The sequence below is a fragment of the Pogoniulus pusillus genome, chromosome 37 (assembly GCF_015220805.1).
Source record: "Pogoniulus pusillus isolate bPogPus1 chromosome 37, bPogPus1.pri, whole genome shotgun sequence".
Classification (NCBI taxonomy): Eukaryota; Metazoa; Chordata; class Aves; order Piciformes; family Lybiidae; genus Pogoniulus; species Pogoniulus pusillus.
Window position 1 is genome coordinate 500,444 of NC_087300.1, and position 18,966 is coordinate 519,409.

At 59.1% G+C, this 18,966-nt stretch overlaps 1 protein-coding gene across 1 annotated transcript; it reads left to right on the forward strand.

The window, feature by feature from the left end:
• Positions 1-23: 23 nt before the first annotated feature.
• WASF2 (WASP family member 2) lies at positions 24-16,248 on the forward strand. The gene is given in 11 exon segments (XM_064172958.1): positions 24-43; positions 263-423; positions 4,686-4,820; positions 5,255-5,408; positions 6,442-6,559; positions 7,228-7,287; positions 7,289-7,315; positions 7,318-7,361; positions 8,894-9,049; positions 11,026-11,540; positions 12,020-16,248. Coding segments are annotated over 10 exon segments (1,497 nt in total). The 5' UTR covers positions 24-43; positions 263-293; the 3' UTR covers positions 12,178-16,248.
• Positions 16,249-18,966: the final 2,718 nt, after the last annotated feature.

Here is an 18,966-nt window from a genome sequence, read left to right on the forward strand (position 1 = left end):
GGGCAGCAGGGCCGCGGTGGTGCCGTGCCAGCAGCACCTCTGGGTGAGGCCCCGGAGCTGCCCTCCTGGGCCGGCAAGGCCCCGCGGGTCACAGCACCGCCTGGCCTCTGCTGGAGCCGTTGTGCAGGGGTGGGCAGGGGGTGCGGGAAGGCTGCTCCGGAGGGCCGCTGCAGAGCAGGAAAGGAGAGCAGCACGGCCCTGGTGTGCCGGGGACCGGCGGCTGAGTAATCCCTTCCTGTTGCTTTTCTGGGTTGTTTTTCAGCTCGCAGAGCAGAGCCTGCAGCAGCTCCACCATGCCGCTGGTAACCAGGAACATCGAGCCAAGGCACCTGTGCCGTCAGACGCTGCCCAGCGTTCCGAGCGAGCTGGAATGCATGACCAACATCACCCTGGCAAATGTCATCCGACAGCTGGGCAGCCTGAGTGAGTGCAGCCTGCTGCCCCCCGGGAGCCGCTCCTGCTCTTTATTTAGCTCCCTCCTTTACTCTCCTGTTCCTGTTTCTCCCCCATCTGCCTTCCCTGGGTAATGCTAAAATGTTCTCCTGCAGAAACCCGATGCTGATTTCACAGCCCTGGTCCTGCTCAGAGGAGAAAATGGGGAGGGGTGGTTGTGGGGGGGTGTTGTGGGGGGTGGATGTGCCTGTGCCTGTGTGAGAGGCTGCAGTGAAACTGCAGATGGGGAAGAATGGAGCAGCACAGCTCAGGGCTGTGAAATGGGAGCAGCCAGGATGTGGTGGCAGAGGCTGAGCCTCTGCTGAATGGAGCTAGGCTGGCTGGAACCTGCCTGGTGCCAGTGTTCCTCTTCCTGAGGAGAGGTAACTAAAGGAGCCTGCTGCCCACTGCTAGTGGTGGCACTGGGAGACCTCAGGTCCCCAGTGGGCACTGGGAGTTTGGAGCTGTGTGAGCTGTGCTGGTGCTGCCTGGCTCAGCTGCCCAGGGAGTGACCAGCAGCCTGGTGAAGGCTGGAGGGAAAGCTTGGGGCTAGGAGCTGTGGAGTTAATTGTGGTCACAGAGTCAGAGAATGGCTCATGTTGGAAGGGAACTCAGAGATAATCTACTGCAACCCCCCTGCCATGGGCAGGGACACTTCTTCACTAGATTTGGTTGCTTGAGGCCTCATCCAAGATTGAGTCACCCACAGCCTCCCTGGGCAGCCTGTTCCAGAGTCTCACCACCCTCCTACTGAAGAACTTCTTCCTCAGACCCAGTTTACCCCTGATGTGCCTCAGCTTCAAACCATTCCACCTTGGCCTGTCCCTAGACACCCTCAGGAAAAGTCCTCCCCAGCTTTCCTGCAGGTTCCCTTCAGGTCTGTCCAGTATTCCTCCTTACTCTGCTGCAGTGCTCTGGGTTCTGGTTAGCTGCCTTGCCCTTGAAGCCAGACTTTGATCGTCAAACCAGTGTGTGGTTTAGCTTCTCTGTGGTGCCTGCCAGCTCTTCTGCCTGCTCTCAAAGCCAGCCCCTCACCTTGCAGCCAGCTAATCCTCCCCTGCCCAGGGAAGGTTTGGGTGCAGGCTCTTCCCAGCAGTGCAAACCAAGTCTGTGGCTGAGCCCTGGGCCTGCATTTGCTGCCAGGTGGTATCATGTTCAGGTGGGCTGCACAGGCAAGAGCAAGCTCTGCTCCCCCTTCAGCTGGCCACCAGCATTCATTTGTTAGGTCTGGTATTCAAGATGGTTGTGGAGTGTGAGTAAAATCCAGCTCCTGTGTGTGAAATGATGAGGAAGAAGGCAGCAAAGCTGCAAATCCCTGCTGCAGAGAAAGCTAATCCCAGGCCAAAGGCACACAGTGGGTTAGTGTGGCAGAGCCCTGCTGAGAGCCTTCAGCTTTAGACCTGCTCTGCTCAGCACACGTTCTCCAAGCTCCTCTGCTTCTGCCTTGCTGGAGAGGACAAAGTGCTGGAGGGCAAACTGCAGCCTGGTGTGGAGGTGGGGAGGGTGTCCTGGCGACCTGGCTGGGTGGTGCTGTGTGGCCCAGTGGCAGGGACCTGCAGCAGGGGAAGCTGAGGCGAGGAGCCTGCTGCTGGCACTTGAGTGCATGTCTGCCAGAGGGGAGCCAGGCAGGTGGGGAGGGAATGCTGAGCACTTCCTCAGCCCCTTCCCTGGGGTCAGCAGCATTTGCAGTGAAGCCCTCTTTAGCCTTAGCTGCTGCAGCCCCCTCACAGCCCCCAGACTCCTGTGCCCTCCTTTCCTTCACTGCAGAATAAATCCTCTCCTGCCTGGCGCTGAGCGGGGACGGGCAGCAGGTTCAGTAGGCTGTGACAGCCCTGTCAAGTGAATAATCAGCCCTGCCTGGTGCACCACAGCCTCTTTACAGAGATGCAAACATAAATCTTGTCAAACTCTCGTGTTGCAGTGAGTTTTCCCTTCAGTACTATCACAGCTGGGAGCACTTGGGGTAAGCCACTGGGGCCTCTCAGTGTGGGTCAGAGGAACCCACGAGCTAGAGATGGAAGGAGCCACTCAGGCTACATGTCCCCCTGCCAGGCCACCCCAGAGAGCATCCTGATTGTGAGCTGCACTTGGTCAGTCAAAGGAACTAAAGCAAAAAAGTTAATATCTGCCTTACCCCATCCAGAAATGTGCAAGACAGACAGCAGGGTCTGAGAGGTGCTGGCCGATGGCTCTGCAGGGGCATTTGCACAGTACCAGCCCTTCTCCTGCCCCCAGGGCCAAACCTGGCATGGCCTGTGGCATGAAATCTGCTTTGGTGCCTTCGTCCCTCTTGCTGCATGAGCAGCAGCTGAGGTAACTGGGGTGTTTTGGTCTGGAGAAGAGGAGGGTGAGGTGAAACCTTCTGGCTTTACAGCTTCCTGAAGGAGGCTGGAGCCAGGTGGGGGTTGGGCTCCGCTCCCTACTGTGGGTGATAAGACGAGAGGAAGTGGCCTGGAATTGTGCCAGGGGAGGGATAGGTTGGAGATGAGGAAAAAATTCTTTGCTGCCAGAGTGGTCAGGGATAGGAACAGGCTGTCCAGGGGGGTGGTGGAGTCCCCATCCCTGGGGATGTTCAGGAAGCCTGTGGCCATGGCACCTGGGGACATTGTTTGGTGGCCACAGTGGTGCTGGTTAATGGTCAGACTGGATGGTCTCAGAGGGCTTTTCCAACCCACCCCATTCCCTGATTGTCTCAGACCAGTGTGTGCAGTGCTCTTTAGAGATTATGTCATGCCTGAACCATCCTCCTCAGCACTGCAATCCCAAGAGCTGCTTTTTCCCCTGATGCTCCTTGCAGTTCCTGCTGAAATCCAGCAGCTCTTTCCCATTCTCCTTGAAGCTCAAACTAGATTCCAGCTTTCATCTGTTGGACTTCTGCTGGGAGCTGTTGAATTATCCCACAGATAAACTATGTTCACCCTCCTTGCTCAAGCCTTGGGCTGGTGTTGAACCTTCTTGATGTGAGGTTGTAGCAAAAGTGACCTGGCCTTGAGTGTCCAGAAGTAAGAATCCCTCTGGTGAGTTTGAGGAAAGCTGAGTGGGCTCTGGTCGTGGAGCCTGCATGGACTCTGCCTTGGCTGGGAGGAGGTCAGCTGAAGTTAGCAGCCAGCCTTTGCTTTCTGCAAACACTGCGAGCTGGCACTGCCCCCAGAGAGGTGGAGGAGGTTGATTTTTAACCTGGCTGCCTCCCCATGCTTGGCAGTACAGGGAGCAGGAGCTGGCAGTGTTTGTGCAGCTGGGCCGGGGGGTGCCTGCTGGAGGGGCTGCTGCTGTGACTCACTGCCCACGTCCCTGGGGCAGTTGGTTACCCTTCCCTGGGGCTCAGAGAAGATCCCGAGGAGCAGCAGGTTCCAGAACAAACTGCTGCCCTGATGCTGCCCTTCAGGAGCAGAGTGCACACCGGCAGCAGCCGTGGCTGGAAGTGCTTCCAGCAGTGGGAGCCCACGGGGCTGTGGCTGCTCTCAGTGCCAAGCCTGCCCTGGTCGGTGTGGTGGTTTGGGCTCCCTGTCCCGGGTTATGCCTGAGAGCAGACCAAGACCAGGACCCGTGGTGAGTTCTTGGGCTCCTTCTGGTGCTCCTCTCTCTGACTGCCTCTGGCCACCTCTGGTGCAGGTGGGGAGAGGACAAGTTGCGGGTGTGCAGTGAGCTCCTGCCCCCCGCCCCTGGGCTCTGCCGTGGGCGCTGCTTGTCCCAGCAGCCCAGTGGGCAGAGCAGGCTGCTACAGAGGGGACGTCCCCGCCGGAGTAGTTCCCCGCTGGATTTGAGCTGAAATCGCCGGGAATGAGTCAATTTTTCAGACACTGCCACCTGAAGGAGCCGAGGGGTCACTGCCTGTGGCTGCGGGGAGGCTCCGGCTCCGGGAGCTTGTAAACATCTGCAGTTCCCCTGGAGCAGCCTGCTGGAGACTGCAGCCTGAGATTCTCCAGAGCAGCCCAAAGCTGCCTGCCCTTGCTTGTCTCATGGACCGAGCATCCGAGGGGGCCTCCAGGGCCAGCCAGCTCCAGAGCAGCACAGTGCTGCCTGCCCTCTGCTGCTGCCCTGCTCTAGCAGTGACGTGAAGGGCTCTGGAGGGTGCCTGGTTGCTGGCCGGTGCCTGGGAGCCGTCAGGTGTTGGTGCGGCAGAGCCCTTCCTGCCGGCGTGTCCAGCTCCACCCCGCCCAGCCTGCTCTGCCCACTCCTGCTTGCTTCAGGAGCAGCAGCTGGGAGGCTCAGTCTGCTCCCCCCAGGGTAATGTGGACACTTTGCCATTGCAGGTAAATTTGCAGAGGACATCTTTGGAGGGTTGTTCACTCAGGCCAGCACCTTTGCCTCCCGGGTCAGCGTCCTGGTCGAGAGAGTTGACCGCCTGCAAGTCAAAGTCACTCAGCTGGATCCCAAAGAGGAGGAAGGTAAAGGAGTGGGCAACAGGCCCTGCAGTCCACGCCTGGTGCAGCTTCTCAGTTGAGTCAGCCTGGCTGGTTCCTGGCCCTCAGGTGTTGGAAACTCTTCTCTTGGGCCAGGAAGGACCATTTCTGCCCCTCCGTGCTGCTCATGTGGGCTCCTTAGCCAGTCCCCGTGTGGAAACTCCCTTTGCAGCAGTTGGGTCACAGGGGTTCAGAAGCACATCAGCAGCTCTCAGGAGAGCCATGTCTGCAGCAGTGGATCTTGGCACGGCACCATCTGAGCTCTGCTGGGCTCCCAGGAGAGCTGTGGGAAGGGACCCTGGCCTCAAGCCGTGCTGAGCATGCCAAGAACTCCAACTGCAGTCAGATGTTCACTGCTTGATCTTCAGTGTTGCTGGCCTGGGTCAGGCTGCTCTTCACTTGCTCTCTCTTTCTTGCAGTCTCCCTGCAAGGCATTAACACCAGGAAGGCCTTCAAAAGCTCCACTACTCAGGACCAGAAGCTCTTTGACAGAGATTCTCTCCCCATGCCTGTCCTTGAAACCTACAGGTCATGCAATACTCCTCCACCCCTCAACATTCTCTCCCCTTACAGGTATGGCTGCAGCACCTTCCTGGCCCCATGTTCCTCCTCCTCCTAGCCTACTGAGGAGGTCATTTCCCATCCTGTGCCATGTTGAAGTAGCCATTTCCAGTGGGAAATTGAGTTGCTAAGCTGAGATCCAGTAGGAAACCTGCAGCCCCTGGATCCCATGGAGCTATGATTTTGGGGCTGTAGACTGATCACTTGGTTCTCTGCTGTCACTTCTGTGGCTGCTCTGGGGCAGAGCTTGGCCAGCTCTGGCTGAGAGTGGTGGCTGTTGTGCAGATGCTGCATTTCTGTTGGACCTCTCTGCAGCCCTGTGGTTGCTCTCCAGAAAGCCTCAGCACACCCTGCAGAGGGTGCAGTTGTAGGTGGCTGTTACCCAGGTGGCCACAGCAGGCTCCTGTAGATCTGGAGATGCTTTCTGTGGCCTCTTCTGCCTGCTCCGAGACGTCTGATGTGACCTCCTCTGGCTCTGTAACCACTTCTCCTCAGCAATCCTGCTCTGGTTTCATCTTACAGGTGTTAGGAGTAAAGGGGGTCAGAATAGAGAGGCTGAGCCCACATCCATAAATATCTCCTGAGCAGGTAGCAGTAATTACAGATAGCTGGAGGCAGCTGGCTGCTGCCAGACGCGGCCGCACTGCAGAGCAGCAGAGGCTGTGGCTGTTTGGCTGGGAGTGAGCTCAGGAGCTTCAAGGACACTGCTGCTCTGATTTAGGGTTCCTGAGCTGGAGTGGGGGGCAGCTTTTCACACCCCAAACACAGCACAGGCAGGCAGGAGCTGAAGGGAGAGCAGCCCTGGGGTGAGATGCTGAGCGGTGGTGTGGCTATGAGGGCAGCAGTGCTGGCAGGTGGGAGAGCCAGGAGAGGTGAGGCTGTGGGTGCACTGCTGCTTCTGGACTGGGGGGGCAGAGGTGAAAGCAGAGTGTTTGACCTTGCTGCAGACTTCAGACTCACCTGGTTGTGCTTTGTGTTCTCTTTTGGCTTCAAACCTGACCTGGGCCTTGTTTGTTGTTTTCCTTCTCCCCACTTCCTGTTCTAGGGATGACGGCAAAGAGGCTCTTAAATTCTACACAAATCCTTCATATTTCTTTGACCTTTGGAAAGAGAAAATGCTGCAGGACACCAAGGACATTATGAAAGAGAAGCGGAAGCACAGGGTGAGGAGCTGGGAGCTCTCTGCCAGCAGAGGTGCTGGGGGAAGAGCAGGATCTGGGAAGTGTTTAATTGAGCCTGGACTCCAAAACTCAGGTTTGCTCTCTTAACCCCTTTGCAGATCCACAGACTGCATTGGGCTGGGAAGGGCTTTCCAAGATTCAGTCTGGGCGATTGTGCTTAGCTTTGGGACAAGAGGAGCATTAAACCTCAACACAGATCACATTTGTTCAGTCAATGTAAGCAAGGAGAGACTTAGGGCACCTGAGAAGGCAGAGCTGGAGGCTCTCTGGAGCAGGAGGCTGTGCTGCACCCCCACAGCACACAGCAGCAGCAGAGCCATGGTGGCAATGGCAGTCTTGATGCAGCCCAAAAGCTTTAACTGATGTAGGAACCAGAGCTTGAGCTTTTGCCCTCTGGGTGGTCATGCCAGGAGTAAGGATGGCATCATGTCTGGGCTGCACTGGGGGCATCTGATGATCTTGGTTCTATGCTGTGCTCCAGCTTCTTTCTTCAGGTCTTTGGAGCTTGCAGCAATCAGGAAAGTAAATTAAAACTCCTGGGCCTCTGAGCATCTCCTCTTGGAGCTGCTGAAGGTCTGGCCTGTCCCTCCCTGCTCCCAGGGAGTTTAAAGCAAAAGCAAAGAAAGAAATATGATTTCTGCCTCCCTTAGAAAGAGAAGAAGGAAAATCCCAACCGGGGAAACGTCAACCCACGGAAGATCAAAACCCGGGAAGGAAGAATGGGAGAAGCTGAAGATGGGGGCAAGAGTTTTGTGGAGTCCAAGGACAAGCATGGCCCTGCTGGGTAAGCTGGGCTGGGGCTGCCTGCCACCCCCCCCGGGGAGGGGCAGCCAGGCAGGGGGTGATTGGGATGCAGCTCCCCCTGCAGCTCCCTCTGCTCCCTCTGCAGCCGCCCCTGCTTCCCCTTCAGCTCCCCCTGCAGCTGCCCTGCCCTGCAGCTGCCCTGCCCCTGCCCTGCAGCTCTGGCTGTGATCGATGCTCTGCTAATCAGATTCTCTGAAGTGAACCTGCTGCTGGTTCCAGACCTGCTAAATAAATCAGGAGCTGCACAGCTCCAGCAAGGTGGCAGGAACAGCTTTGCCAGCAAGTCTGCTTTCAACATGCCTGGCTTGTGGGCACAGAAAGTGCTGAGAGCTTTGGCTCCCAACCCCGTGGTGATGCCTTCCCATCACAGGCAGCCTCTGGGCCTCCCGCTGTGGAGCAGGGTGGCACCTCGATGCCATTGTGTGATTTGCTTTGTTACAGATCACAAATGGCTCTTCACACCCCAAACTTGGAGCGGGGGCAGTCCCCATCCCAGTGTTCCAAGCTCCAGATTCTCTCTTAGCGCCTCTGGCTTGGAATTCATTTAACTTTTGACACCAGGCAGGCTGGAAGCAGCCTGGATCCCCCCACAGTGCCCTTGCTCAGCTGCTCTCTGCTCACAGCTTCCTTTCCTGCAGGAGAAATCTCTCTTCAAATCACACTCTCCAGCTAAAAATAAAACTTGCCTTTAGTTTAATAGGAGAAGAGGTTTGGTTTCTAGCAGAGGAATGGAGCAGCACAACAGCAGCAGTCTCCTGCTCCTCTCTCTTCTCCTTGGAAACTTCTTCCTGCATTTGCATTTGTGAGGTCCAGAGAGCCCCCCAAAACGGGCTGCTGCAGCACCCACAGTGAAGGAAGCTCATGGAGTGGAGTGTGATCACTTCCTGCAGTACTATTCAGCTCTGGATCCTTGCTTTTCCTGGCATCACTGTTGGCATTCTTGGCCTCTTTGTGATACTTCTGTAGCTTTGGGCACCTTGGAGTAGCTTCTTTGTCTTTTGGCCACTGGTCAGTGGGAGTCCTTCAAGTGCCAGCTGGGCAAAACACACCCTTAGGAAGGTCTTTTCTGTAATCAAAAGTTAAGAAACATTTCAGTGGTGCCCAGGGACAGAACAAGGAGCAGTGGGCACAAAGTGGAGCCCAGGAGGTTCCATCTGAGGAGGAGAAACTTTGTTAGTGTGAGGGTGCTGAAGCCTGGAGCAGGCTGCCCAGAGAGGCTGTGGAGTCTCCACAGCTTCCAGCATCCCATGGATGTGTTCCTGGTGACCTGCCCTGGGTGATCCTCCTCTGGCAGGGGGGGTTGGACTGGTTGGTCTCAAGAAGTCCCTTCCAACCCCTCCACTCTTGGATTGTGGGATCCTGGAGGATGATCCGTGGCACTTGGGTGCCATTGCAGCTGTCTGGTGGCTGAACTGCTGCAGGGTGGTTTGCTGTGGCACCTCCAGCAGGCAAGGTTCTTGCAAGCAAGGGGGAAATGCCCTAGAGTGAGGCTCTGCTCTTGCTGTCACTCAGGTACCCTTCTGCCATGGTCTATCAGAACGGCAGCATCGGCTCCACCGAGAGCATGGACGGGAGCTGCTATCTGCCGCCGCCGCAGGCTGACTCCATCGTGCCCCCCCCTCCCCCCTTCCCGGATGCCAGCCTGCCGCCGCCCCCGCTGGAGCTGAGGTAAGCTGCAGGATCCCTTCTGCCACCCGGCAGTGGGAGGTGCTGGAAGAGGCTGACATGAGCCAGGCTGGGACAGCTTAGCACAGCTTCCTGCCGGGTGTTGCACGGGAAGCAGAATGCTGCTGCCCGAGGGGAGGGGCAGCTGCGGGCAGGGGCAGGGGCACTGCCCCTTGAACCCCAGCCACTGCCAGCACTCCACTGCCTAAGGACACAGCGGGCTTGTGTGAGAGCTAGATCAGAGGGATTGTGCTGCCCAGAAGAGTTCATGACAGAATGGTTTTGGCTGGAAGAGACCTTTCAGATCCCCCAGTCCAGCCCTTATCCCAGCACTGCCAGAGCAGTGCCAACCCATGGCCCTCAGCACCACAGCTCCATGGCTTTGGAACACCTCCAGCATGGGGACTGCTCCACTGCCCTGGGCAGCCTGGGCCAGACTTTGACAACCCTTTTAGAGAAGAAATTGTTCTTCGTGTCCAACCCAAACCTCCCCTGGGGCAACTGGAGGCCATTTCCTCCTGTCCAGTTAGTTTTTCCCCTGGGAGCAGAGCCCAACCCCCACCTGGCTGCAGCCTCTCCGGGAGCTGCAGAGAGCAATGAGGTCTCCGTCAGCCTCCTCTTCTCCAGGCTGAGCACTCTCAGCTCCCTCAGCTGCTCCTCCCAGCCCTGCTCTCTGGACCCAGTACCAGTTTCATTGCCCCTCTCCAGCACTGCTGCAGCCTCCTCTGCACAGGCCTTCCAGAGCCTGCAGCCTTCCCTCCCTGGTGGAGCTCTGCAGAGGAACAGCTTCTTTCGCCTCTTTTTTTGCTCCCATTTGCCCTGCAGTCCCTGGCAAGTGCCCGCTGTGGGTGCTGGAGCTGTAGCTCAGTTTAAAGCACTTGAGCACAGCAGCTGACTGCTTCCCAGAGCCTTCAGTGCAAGCTCAGGGCAGCTGCTTTGTGTCAGGGGAAATGGTGGCTGCAGCCACCTCCAGAGCTGAGGACCACGGTGTGGCAGTGGCTCAAGACACAAAAGGTGAAACAAGAGAGCAGCTTTTTTGAAAGGCAGTGAAAGAGAGTCCAGAATAAGAGGAGGCAATGCTGCTGCCAGGCAGGGCCCTGCTAGCCCCTGTCCATCTCCTCCAAAGGCAGCAGTGCTGCAGAAAAGGCTCCTCTGATGTGCCAGAGACCAAGCACTGCTCTGCGGCATCTCCCTCTAGGGCAGAGCAGAGAGGAGCTCTCAGATGAAGCTTGCTCTGCCTTGTGCAGTTCTTAAATCTCTGCCTGCCCACAGAGACCTTCCCTCTGGTGTTTTTGGGAGCCAGCTTTGATCTCCAGTGGCCTGGCATGGATCAGCACTGCTCAAAAGGTGCCCTGTTTGTGCCAGACCCCTTAGGGCTGCCTTCACACCTCCACAGGCTGTCAGTGGTGCCTCCTGGTGTGAGCCAGCTCCCAGGAATGGCAGCTTGGTCCCTGAGGAGTTGGTGCCTCCCCTCCGAGCACACTGGGTTTCCACTCCCCATGGCCAGTTCTGGGATGTGGCTGCCACACTGCAGCTCAGGGCCTTGGGATCTGGTGAGATCTGCTCCTAGCAGATGCCCAGAGCATGTGCTCCCCTGGCACTCCCACCACTGCTGGGTCAGTCTGTCACAGCAGACACCCCTGCCTGGCACATCGGGAGCCTGACCTCAGCCTGCAGGGGTAGTGCCTTGGGCTGCTGTGGGGCTGCTCTGGGCTCAGGCTTGCCACCCAGCCGGTGTTGGAGAGGTGAGCTGCCTCCTGTTCCTGCCAGCAGGGAGCTGGGTGGGTGGCAGCAGCTCTGCCAGGCCCCAGAACCTTTCCTTTGTTCTGGTGGTGCAGGCCAGACGTGGCTGGGGGGAAGCTCAGCCCCAGGAGCGAGGGCTGCTGGACGGGGCTGGGGCTGGGTGGGCACACGTGGCCTGCACCGGCACTGGCTCTTCCTCCCGGCTAAGGGCTGCTCTCTCCCCTCTGCCTCCACAGCTATCCTCTAGACACCCAGAGGGGCTCTGGTGCTGGAGGCACCAAACGGTCCAGCCTGGTCAGCCCCAGCCACCCGCCGCCGGCGCCTCCCATCGGCTCGCCCTCCGCAGCCAGGCCTGGCCTTGCTCCGCCGCCGGCACCGCCTCCACCGCCCCCGCTGATGGGGAGCATTCCCCCTCCGCCACCTCCCGTGGGCTTCCCGTCCCCAGGAACCCCACCGCCCCCCTCCCCCCCTTCTTTCCCTCCGCACCCCGAGTTTGCTGCCCCTCCACCGCCCCCTCCAGCAGCCGAGTACAGCACCGTGCTGCCGCCTCCGCTGCCGCAGCTGCCCGGGGGCAGTGTGCCCCCTCCCCCGCCACCACCACCTCCTCCTGGGCCACCACCTCTGTCTTCTGGTGGCCTGGATGGTGTCCCACCCCCTCCTCCACCCTCGGACACCTCTGCCTCCAAGCTCAAGTCATCCCTGCCTGCGGTTAGTGATGCCAGGAGTGATCTGCTCTCAGCTATCCGGCAAGGTAAGGTTTGGTTTCCCTGCCAGCTTCCTCCTTCGGGAAGACCCCAGGGCATCCAGACCTGAGCCCTGGGCATCCATCTCATCAGCAGTGCTGTGACTGCCTCGCTCTTGCCACCCATGCTTTGTGGTCCCTCCTTGTCTGCCCACTCTGGTGACAGCCTCAGGAGCTTTTGTGCCTCTGCCTGCTCCTTTGGAGATGCAGGGCTGGATTGGTGTGCTCCGGCTCTGCAAGCGGTGGAAGGGCAATGGTGGTAACCCCTCAGAGGAGCACAGCAGCCATTTCCTTCCCATTCCACCTGCCCACCCAGCCTGTCTGGGCTGTCATTCACCATCAGCGTCAGCCCACAGCGTGGCCAGAGCTGCCTGGCAGAGCTCAGGCTGCCTCGCTGAGAGGATTGTGTCACAGGGATGGCTGCCTGGGGGATTTCAGTGTGACCAAAGCTGTTTGCACGATCCCCTCCCTTGCCTTCTTCCCCACAGGCTTCCAGCTGCGCAAGGTGGAGGAGCAGAGGGAGCAGGAGAAGAGGGACGTTGTGGGCAACGACGTGGCCACCATCCTGTCGCGCCGCATCGCGGTGGAGTACAGCGACTCGGAGGACGACTCCTCGGAGTTCGACGAGGACGAGTGGTCGGATTAGCCACGCCCCCACCCCTGCTCCCCCTCCTCTCCTGGGCTAGCACCTTCCTAAAGAATCAGGTGGCCAAACCTTCCACCGCCTCCTTTTCCCCCATAACCAAAGATGTGCCAAGGGGGTTCAGACACCAGCAGCAGATCTGCCCTCTCCCCCCGCCCTGGCTTGGGCAGGGCTCTGGGCTCTGCTCCCGCACACTGAGGGGGCGCTGTCGGCTGTGGCCGGAGGGGCTGTGGTGGTTGTTATGTAAAAGAGAGCTCCAGATCCTCAGTGCCAGCAGGCAGAGCAGGCAGAGCACACGGGAGCCCTGCGCCCCGAGGGGGCTGAGGTGGATGGTGCAAGCCTTGCGGGTGAAGGACACCTCCATCTCCTTGTGCCCGCAGGCAGCTGACCTGGTGGCCCTTCCCTCCCACTGCACACTGGTGGTGCTGCAAGAAAATGGGTTTCAAATGTTACTTCTCTGCTGCATCCCACTGTCAGACCATCAGGTTTTGGCAGCAGGGCACAGATCTTTCCCCTTAGTATTATTTGCAGACCACCCTGCCTGGGGTGCCTTGGGTGCAGTGTGAGGAGGGGCTGAGTTTGCCTTAACAAAGCTGCCTTTGCCTTGCCCAGAGCCTCTCCCTGGGCTGCCTCACAGAAGGAGACTTGCACAAAGGGGGTGCAAAAGTCAGGGCACAGCAACTGCTTCCCACTGTGGGAAGAGCAGAGCCATGACCCCACTGAGCTCCATCTGCATGGTCAGCACAGGCAGTGCTGGAGTGCTGCTGTGCTGCCTCCTGCTTGCTGAGAGAGTGCTCAGGGCAGGGCAAGACACAAGTGTCTAGTGCAGGGAGGTGGTGGGGCGGGCTTCTCTGAACCCCAGGCTCGTGGGGCTTCTCTGGCCTGCCCAGGGCCATGCTGCAGTTTGAAGAGGTGCTTTGTGCAGTGAGGTGACCATAGCCCTTCACAGGGCCTTGAGGAGCTTTGCTTCCTCCCCCCTTCTTCCTGAGGAGGGAGGGGAGTTCATGTGCCTAAGAACATCTCAGGTGTGAGCCAAGTTGCCCATGGGTTACATCAGCCCTACCCTACCTTGTTTCTCATCCTTTGGTCACTGTCATTCATCGGTTGACTTGCAGCAGACATTTCCTCTCCTCACTCACCCTGAGTGTTCCTGGGCTGCTCACTGCAGCTCCACTGTAGGCATGGGGAGCAGGTGTGGGCCTTGAACTGGCTGACCTGGGCTTTGCTGCTGCCTTCTGTTACCTTACATAGCCTATAACCACCTCTGAGCAGCTACAAGCAAACACCCTCATGCTCCGGGTGTGTGTTAGTACTTGAGCATGAGTCTCAGTCAGGGTCATGCCAGAAAGTGACTCCAAAGGCCTTAGGAGACCCTGGGCCCAGTGGCTGTGGGGTGGGAGCAGCTGCACGTCCTGTTACACCCACCCCTGCCACCGCTCCTTCTCTGCCTTTCCCGTTGTGAGCTATTGTGCCAGCCTGTGCCTGTTCCCTCTCCTCTTCCTTGCCTTGTTTAATGATGTTGCTGATACCTGGAATGCCAGGCCCAGCCCCAGGCTGCCAGCTCGCTGAAAACCCTTCTTGGGCTTTGATTGATGGCTCCAGTGTGTGCCATGGGGCTCTCACGGGTTCCTCTGCCTGCCTGCACATTCTTATCTGGGCAGAGCTGATGATGGCTGGAGGATGATGATGGCTGGAGGATGGGCTTTGCTGGGGTGCAGATCGAGCTGAGATCCAGGGAGCCCCTGAGAGATCTACTGGGCTGCCACACTACCAGACTTTGTCTACAGATCAGCTGGATGCAAAGGGCATAGTCATGGAAGCATCCCAGCGGGACAGGAACATCTGAGCCGTGCCAGTCCCAGGCTCTGGAAGAGGGAAGAACCCCCTCGAGTGCCAGTCAGCCATGGTGCAGTGGAGGGGCTTGGAAATGCAAACTGATCACTGCTGCAAGCTGGGGAAGGGGGGGCTGGAGGAGAATCACTGCTGCTTGTTTTGCTGCTCTTCCTCTGAGCATCATCCTCTGGCTTCCGCGGGAGGTACCTGGGGAAATGGAGCTGTGGGCTAAGCTGTGCTGACAGCGCAGGGCCGGGAGCTCGCCAGTGCCAAACCCGGGCTCGTTTTAAATTGCCTTAACTAGACTTGGCCCCTGTTTGGGCAGGGGAGCTGGAGTGTTGCTGTCGTGTGAAAGGCAGCCAAGTGCCATATTCGCTGCTCCCCAGAGGAGCTGCCAGGCAGGGCAGTGCCTCGGGCGGCAGGGCCGCGCTTACCCCACGCTCTTGCCTGTTGCACAAGGGTGCTGCGTGGGCGAGCTGGCATGGCCACGGGTGGGGTCGGCTTCTCGGGCTGCCTCACCAGCTTCTGAGGGCCTCCTGGCAGCGGGAGGGAAGCTGCTTTGTCCGTGCAAGCCTGCTGTAACCAGCTTCTGCATCCAAACTCCCATCCCGAGGGGGGAGTTGCAGCTGCTCGATCAGGACTGGGACAGGTAGGGAAGGTTGGGTGGAGCTTTGCTGTGGTCTGAGCCTAGCCTGGAGATTTCCCGAGATACAGCTGGGCTCAAGCTGCCCTCCCCGAGCAGCCTTGCACAATCAGGGAGTTCTGGGCCACCAAGTAAGCCCAGCAGGGAGGAGGAGAAGTGCCAAAGACAACCTTCGCAAGGCAGAGCAGCTGCGCTGTAGCTGCAGAGCTGCTGCCCCGCGGCGCCCCTGCGCTGGGCTCCCTCTGCCATCTTTGTCATCTCCTGTTAGCTTCCTCAGCCTCCCTCACGGCTCTGCAGGCAGCCGAAACAGCCAGCCCCGGGAGGAGCTCCCCCTTTCTATGCCACCCCCACCCAGGTCCCCGTGGAAGCAGCCGTTTCGCCCCTCCCGGAGGCGCCGCAGGCCGGGGCAAGTCTCCGCTCCCGTTCAACACCGTCCCGGTGTGCTCCCTGCCGCTCTCGGCTGCTGCGCTGCCCCCTCCTACGCCTTGCTCGCAGGGAGAAGCCTGGTCCCGATCCCCGGGCTCAGCCTGGAGCCTTCATCCGCAGCCGGTGACCTTCACTGCGCTCTCCTGTCCTTATCAGCCCCAGAGCAGCAGAACAGACCGAGGGAAGGGCTGCCGGAGGTCCCAGCTGGCTGGAGCTCAGCTGAGCAGTGTGTCAGGGACAGGACCTGGCACCGCTTGGGGCTTTCCAATCCATGAACTTCTTTAAGGTGCCTCTTTTGGGAGGAGCTGCCCTTGAGGGCTTGCAGTCGGGAGGAGCAGGCTGGCAGGGCCGGGCGTGGGGCAGCTGCGGCTGCTCCGGGGCAGGTCTCCCTGCTATTGGGTTTTTGGGGGGTGGGGGAAGGTTTTTTTCTTCCTTTTGAAACAAAGCCTTGAAGTGGGAAGTGGATCTGATTGTTTTTATTCCTGTATTAACGTTCGTTTGAATTCATTTCAGAAACTAACCCCTTTTCCTTCCTGCCTGTAGAGCACCCGAGCCTTAGTCGAGCTCCGACCCTCCTAAGTGCCTTATTCCCCTCCACCACACCAAAATATTTATAAGAGTAGTTGTTCCACTCAGATCTTAGGGGTTCTCTGCTGAGCAGAAGGTGTGGTGGGAGGAGAGATGCGAAATGCCCTCCAGGGACCCCACCGGGCCGGGGGTCGGACAGGTGATGTTGGGTGGAGACTCTTGGAGTGGGGGTAAGTTCCCCCAGACCAAAGGAGTTTCAGCTCTGAAACTCTACTTGGGGGAAAAAAAAAACAAACCCAACCCCAACCAACCGAGCTCCTGAGCAGAGCACTGTAGAGCTTGGTTCCCGCAGCCCTGCAGAACAGAACTGGGCAGGCTCTGCTGCCGAGGGTGAAGCTGCTGCGGGGGGTAGCGGAGCCTGGGCCGTGCCCGGGCAGCGCCTGCCGGTGCCGTTGCCTGCTGGTTACTGTCCAAGCCAGGGTACGCTGCTGCTGTTCTGTGTTCGGCTCAGCTCAGTAGGCCCTGGAGGAAGATCCCCAATTGCAAGAAACATTTTTTGTAGTGTACATGTGAAAAAAACCCAAACCCCAAACCAGAATGACCTTTTGGGATCCTTTTTAAAACTCGATAAAACCTTTCTAGCAGCTGCTGTCCGCCTCTTACTGGGGCTGGGAGCTGGGGGGGGCTTCCCTGCGGGAACTTGGCTGGTCCTGGGCAAAGGGACTGCTGGGACTGCTCTGCATCACTCCTGCCTGGGAGCACAGCCAGGTGCTGGGCACCCCCCATGCCCTGCTGGGGCTGAGATCTGGGGGAGCCTGACTGCACTTAGCCTTTTGAGGGTGCCCAGGCTGGGTCCTGTCCCCAGAGGAGTGAAGAATGCCAGCAGGTCCCTCACAGACCCCATCTACCCAGGACCAACACAGCCACACCGGGGTGGGTTGGGGGCTCTGGCCAGTGGTCGTCAGCGCTGCTCGTGGTGGGTGCCAGCACCAGGGAAGCACCATCTGGGAGGAGCTCTCAGCCTCCCGCTCGCTCCCTGCCATACAAAATGAGCCCAGGCTCCATTTTGCAAGAGCAGAACCGCCGCAGCTGGGCTGTGAGGGGGCTGCTGCCGCTCTGCTCTGCTCGGGTTGGCTTGGTTGGGGTTTTGTTGCCTCCGTTTCATCTGCTCAAGGTCCCTTCTGCAGTCAATCTGCGCGGCCCCAGCCGCAGCGGCGATGGCTCCCGGCCTTCTTCAGGTGCCTGCCTACGTGAGCCTGACGCCCGCCTGTATGCGCTTCTCTTGCTGCTCGGTGGAGAGCGACAAAAAGCTCTGTTCCTGCTGCCTCCTCGGCCTTGCTTTCTGCCACCAGCTTTGCCCTGCCAAATTCCCTTGGCTGCCCGGAGACGCCGGTGCTGGCCGCGCAGCGCTGCCGCTCTTGGTGACAATGGTCCCTGGCTGCGGAGCCTCATTAGATTAATTGGCCTTGCCAGCCTCGGAACAAGCAGCCCTTTAGCCGGGCAGGGGCGCGGAGGGCAGGGGAAGAAGACGTTTCTGGAGCCTCCATGCTCCCTGGTGCTGGGCGTCCTGGCTCCTGGCTCCATCTGGGATCCGGGAGGAGCAGCAGCGCTTCCTGGCTCCCTGCTCAGGATGGGTGTGGCTGTGGCCAAGGCTAACTCGGTGCCCTTACTTTTTTGGGTGCACATGAGTACATTGCCCTGTGCTTTCCGGGATACCAGGGCTTCTGGAAGTCGTCCTGGGGACCCGGAGGGGGTGTGCTGGTGGCCGTGCTGCTGGCTTGCACTCCTGAGCGGCAGCTGCTGCTCCCCAGCCCGCGATATAGCTCGATGCAGGGAGGCAACGCCCAGTGCTGGTGTTGCTGGAGCCTAAACCCGTTCTGGGAGCCGCAGGATCCCACGGGGGAGCTGCTGCAGCTGGGCAGTCTCCAGGGCTCGGCTGTGCCTGGGCGCTGGCCTTGGCCCCAGCTTTGATGTGTCTGCCCAGCTGTGCCCTCCGCGGGGCTCGGCGCCGGCTCGCAGCTTGCCGAGATGCGGCTCCACAGGACCCTCTGTCGCCAAAGACCTCTTCAGTTTTCTCCTTCAAGGTGGTGTTAGCAACACCCAGAAGATGCTGCCGGCTGCCGTGGACGAGTGGGCTGCGTGTCCTTTCCACCACTGACGTCAGCTTCTCTCCCTTAATTCCCCCTCTGGGACCAAAGCGAGTGCAGGCGCTGCCAGCTCGGATCAGCGTTAACAGGCTGCTCTCCCAGTGTGTGGCACAGCTCTGCCGTGCCAATGTCACCCCCGACGCGCTGCCTGCCTGCGCCAAGCAGCCGGGGCTGGTGGGAGAGCTCTCCCCTCTTCCAGCTCCCCGGGAAGGGCCTGCTGCCAGCAGAGAGTCCCCATCTCTTGCATGTAGGTGTGCTGAGATGGCAGCTCAGCCCCTCTAGAAATGGCTGACTCCTTCTTTCTCGCTCTCTGCCTTTTTTTTTCTCTCCTTTTTTTTCTCCCTCTTTTTTTTCCCTCCCTTTTTTCCCTCCTCTCCTCCCTGCCTTTGCCATTCCCTACGCGGCTGTGTGGGGAAGGCAATCGGCTCCCGTGCTGCGGACGGCTTTATCTGTAACTCTTCCATCTGCTCACAGCAGCTCACAAATAACCACAGGGTGCCAGAGGAATTATGTATTTGGAGCTCAAGTTTCTTCTGCAGGCTGGCAGGGCAGCAGCTCTGCGCTGGGCTCAGCCGCTCCCGCAAAGGCCAGCGCCTGCATGTGGAGGGCTTAAAGCAGCCGGCACTGAGCTGGGGCTGCAGCCAGGGCCAAATTACTCTTCCCAGCACCATCTCCAGGCCAGGATGAGTTAGACAAAGCCCCAGCCCCAAGCCAACAGCTGAGTCTCGTCCTCTGCGAGCTGCCAAAGGGGAGCAGAGGGTCTCCTGGGTCCCTGCTCATGGGGGCATGGTGTGAAGCCTCCTCAGATGTTGGTGCAGGAATAAAAGAGGAGGTTGCAGGGTGCTGGGCACAAAGCAGGCTCCCATGCTGCTGCTTGCTGTCTCCCACCAGGAGCGGCTTTGGGGCCAGGCTCCCTTCCCTGGGAAGAGCTGGGTGATGTCTCTCAGTGCCACAGCTCCATGGTGGCAGGGGATGGTGCTCCACAGCTGCAGACACCCTGGGCAATGCCTCCTGCTGCCCTCGGCACTCGCTGAAATGCTTCTGAGCGAGCAGGGCCACGTTTGCTTCATTTCCTGCCTGCTCTGCTTCCAAGGAAACAAAATCCCCCAAGCCAGGACTGAGGTTTCTCATTTAAATGGAACCCAGGCCACAAACCAGAGCTGCTCTGCGCTCCCTGTGGCCCAGTGTTCCCAGCCTGGCTGCCTGCCATGCTGC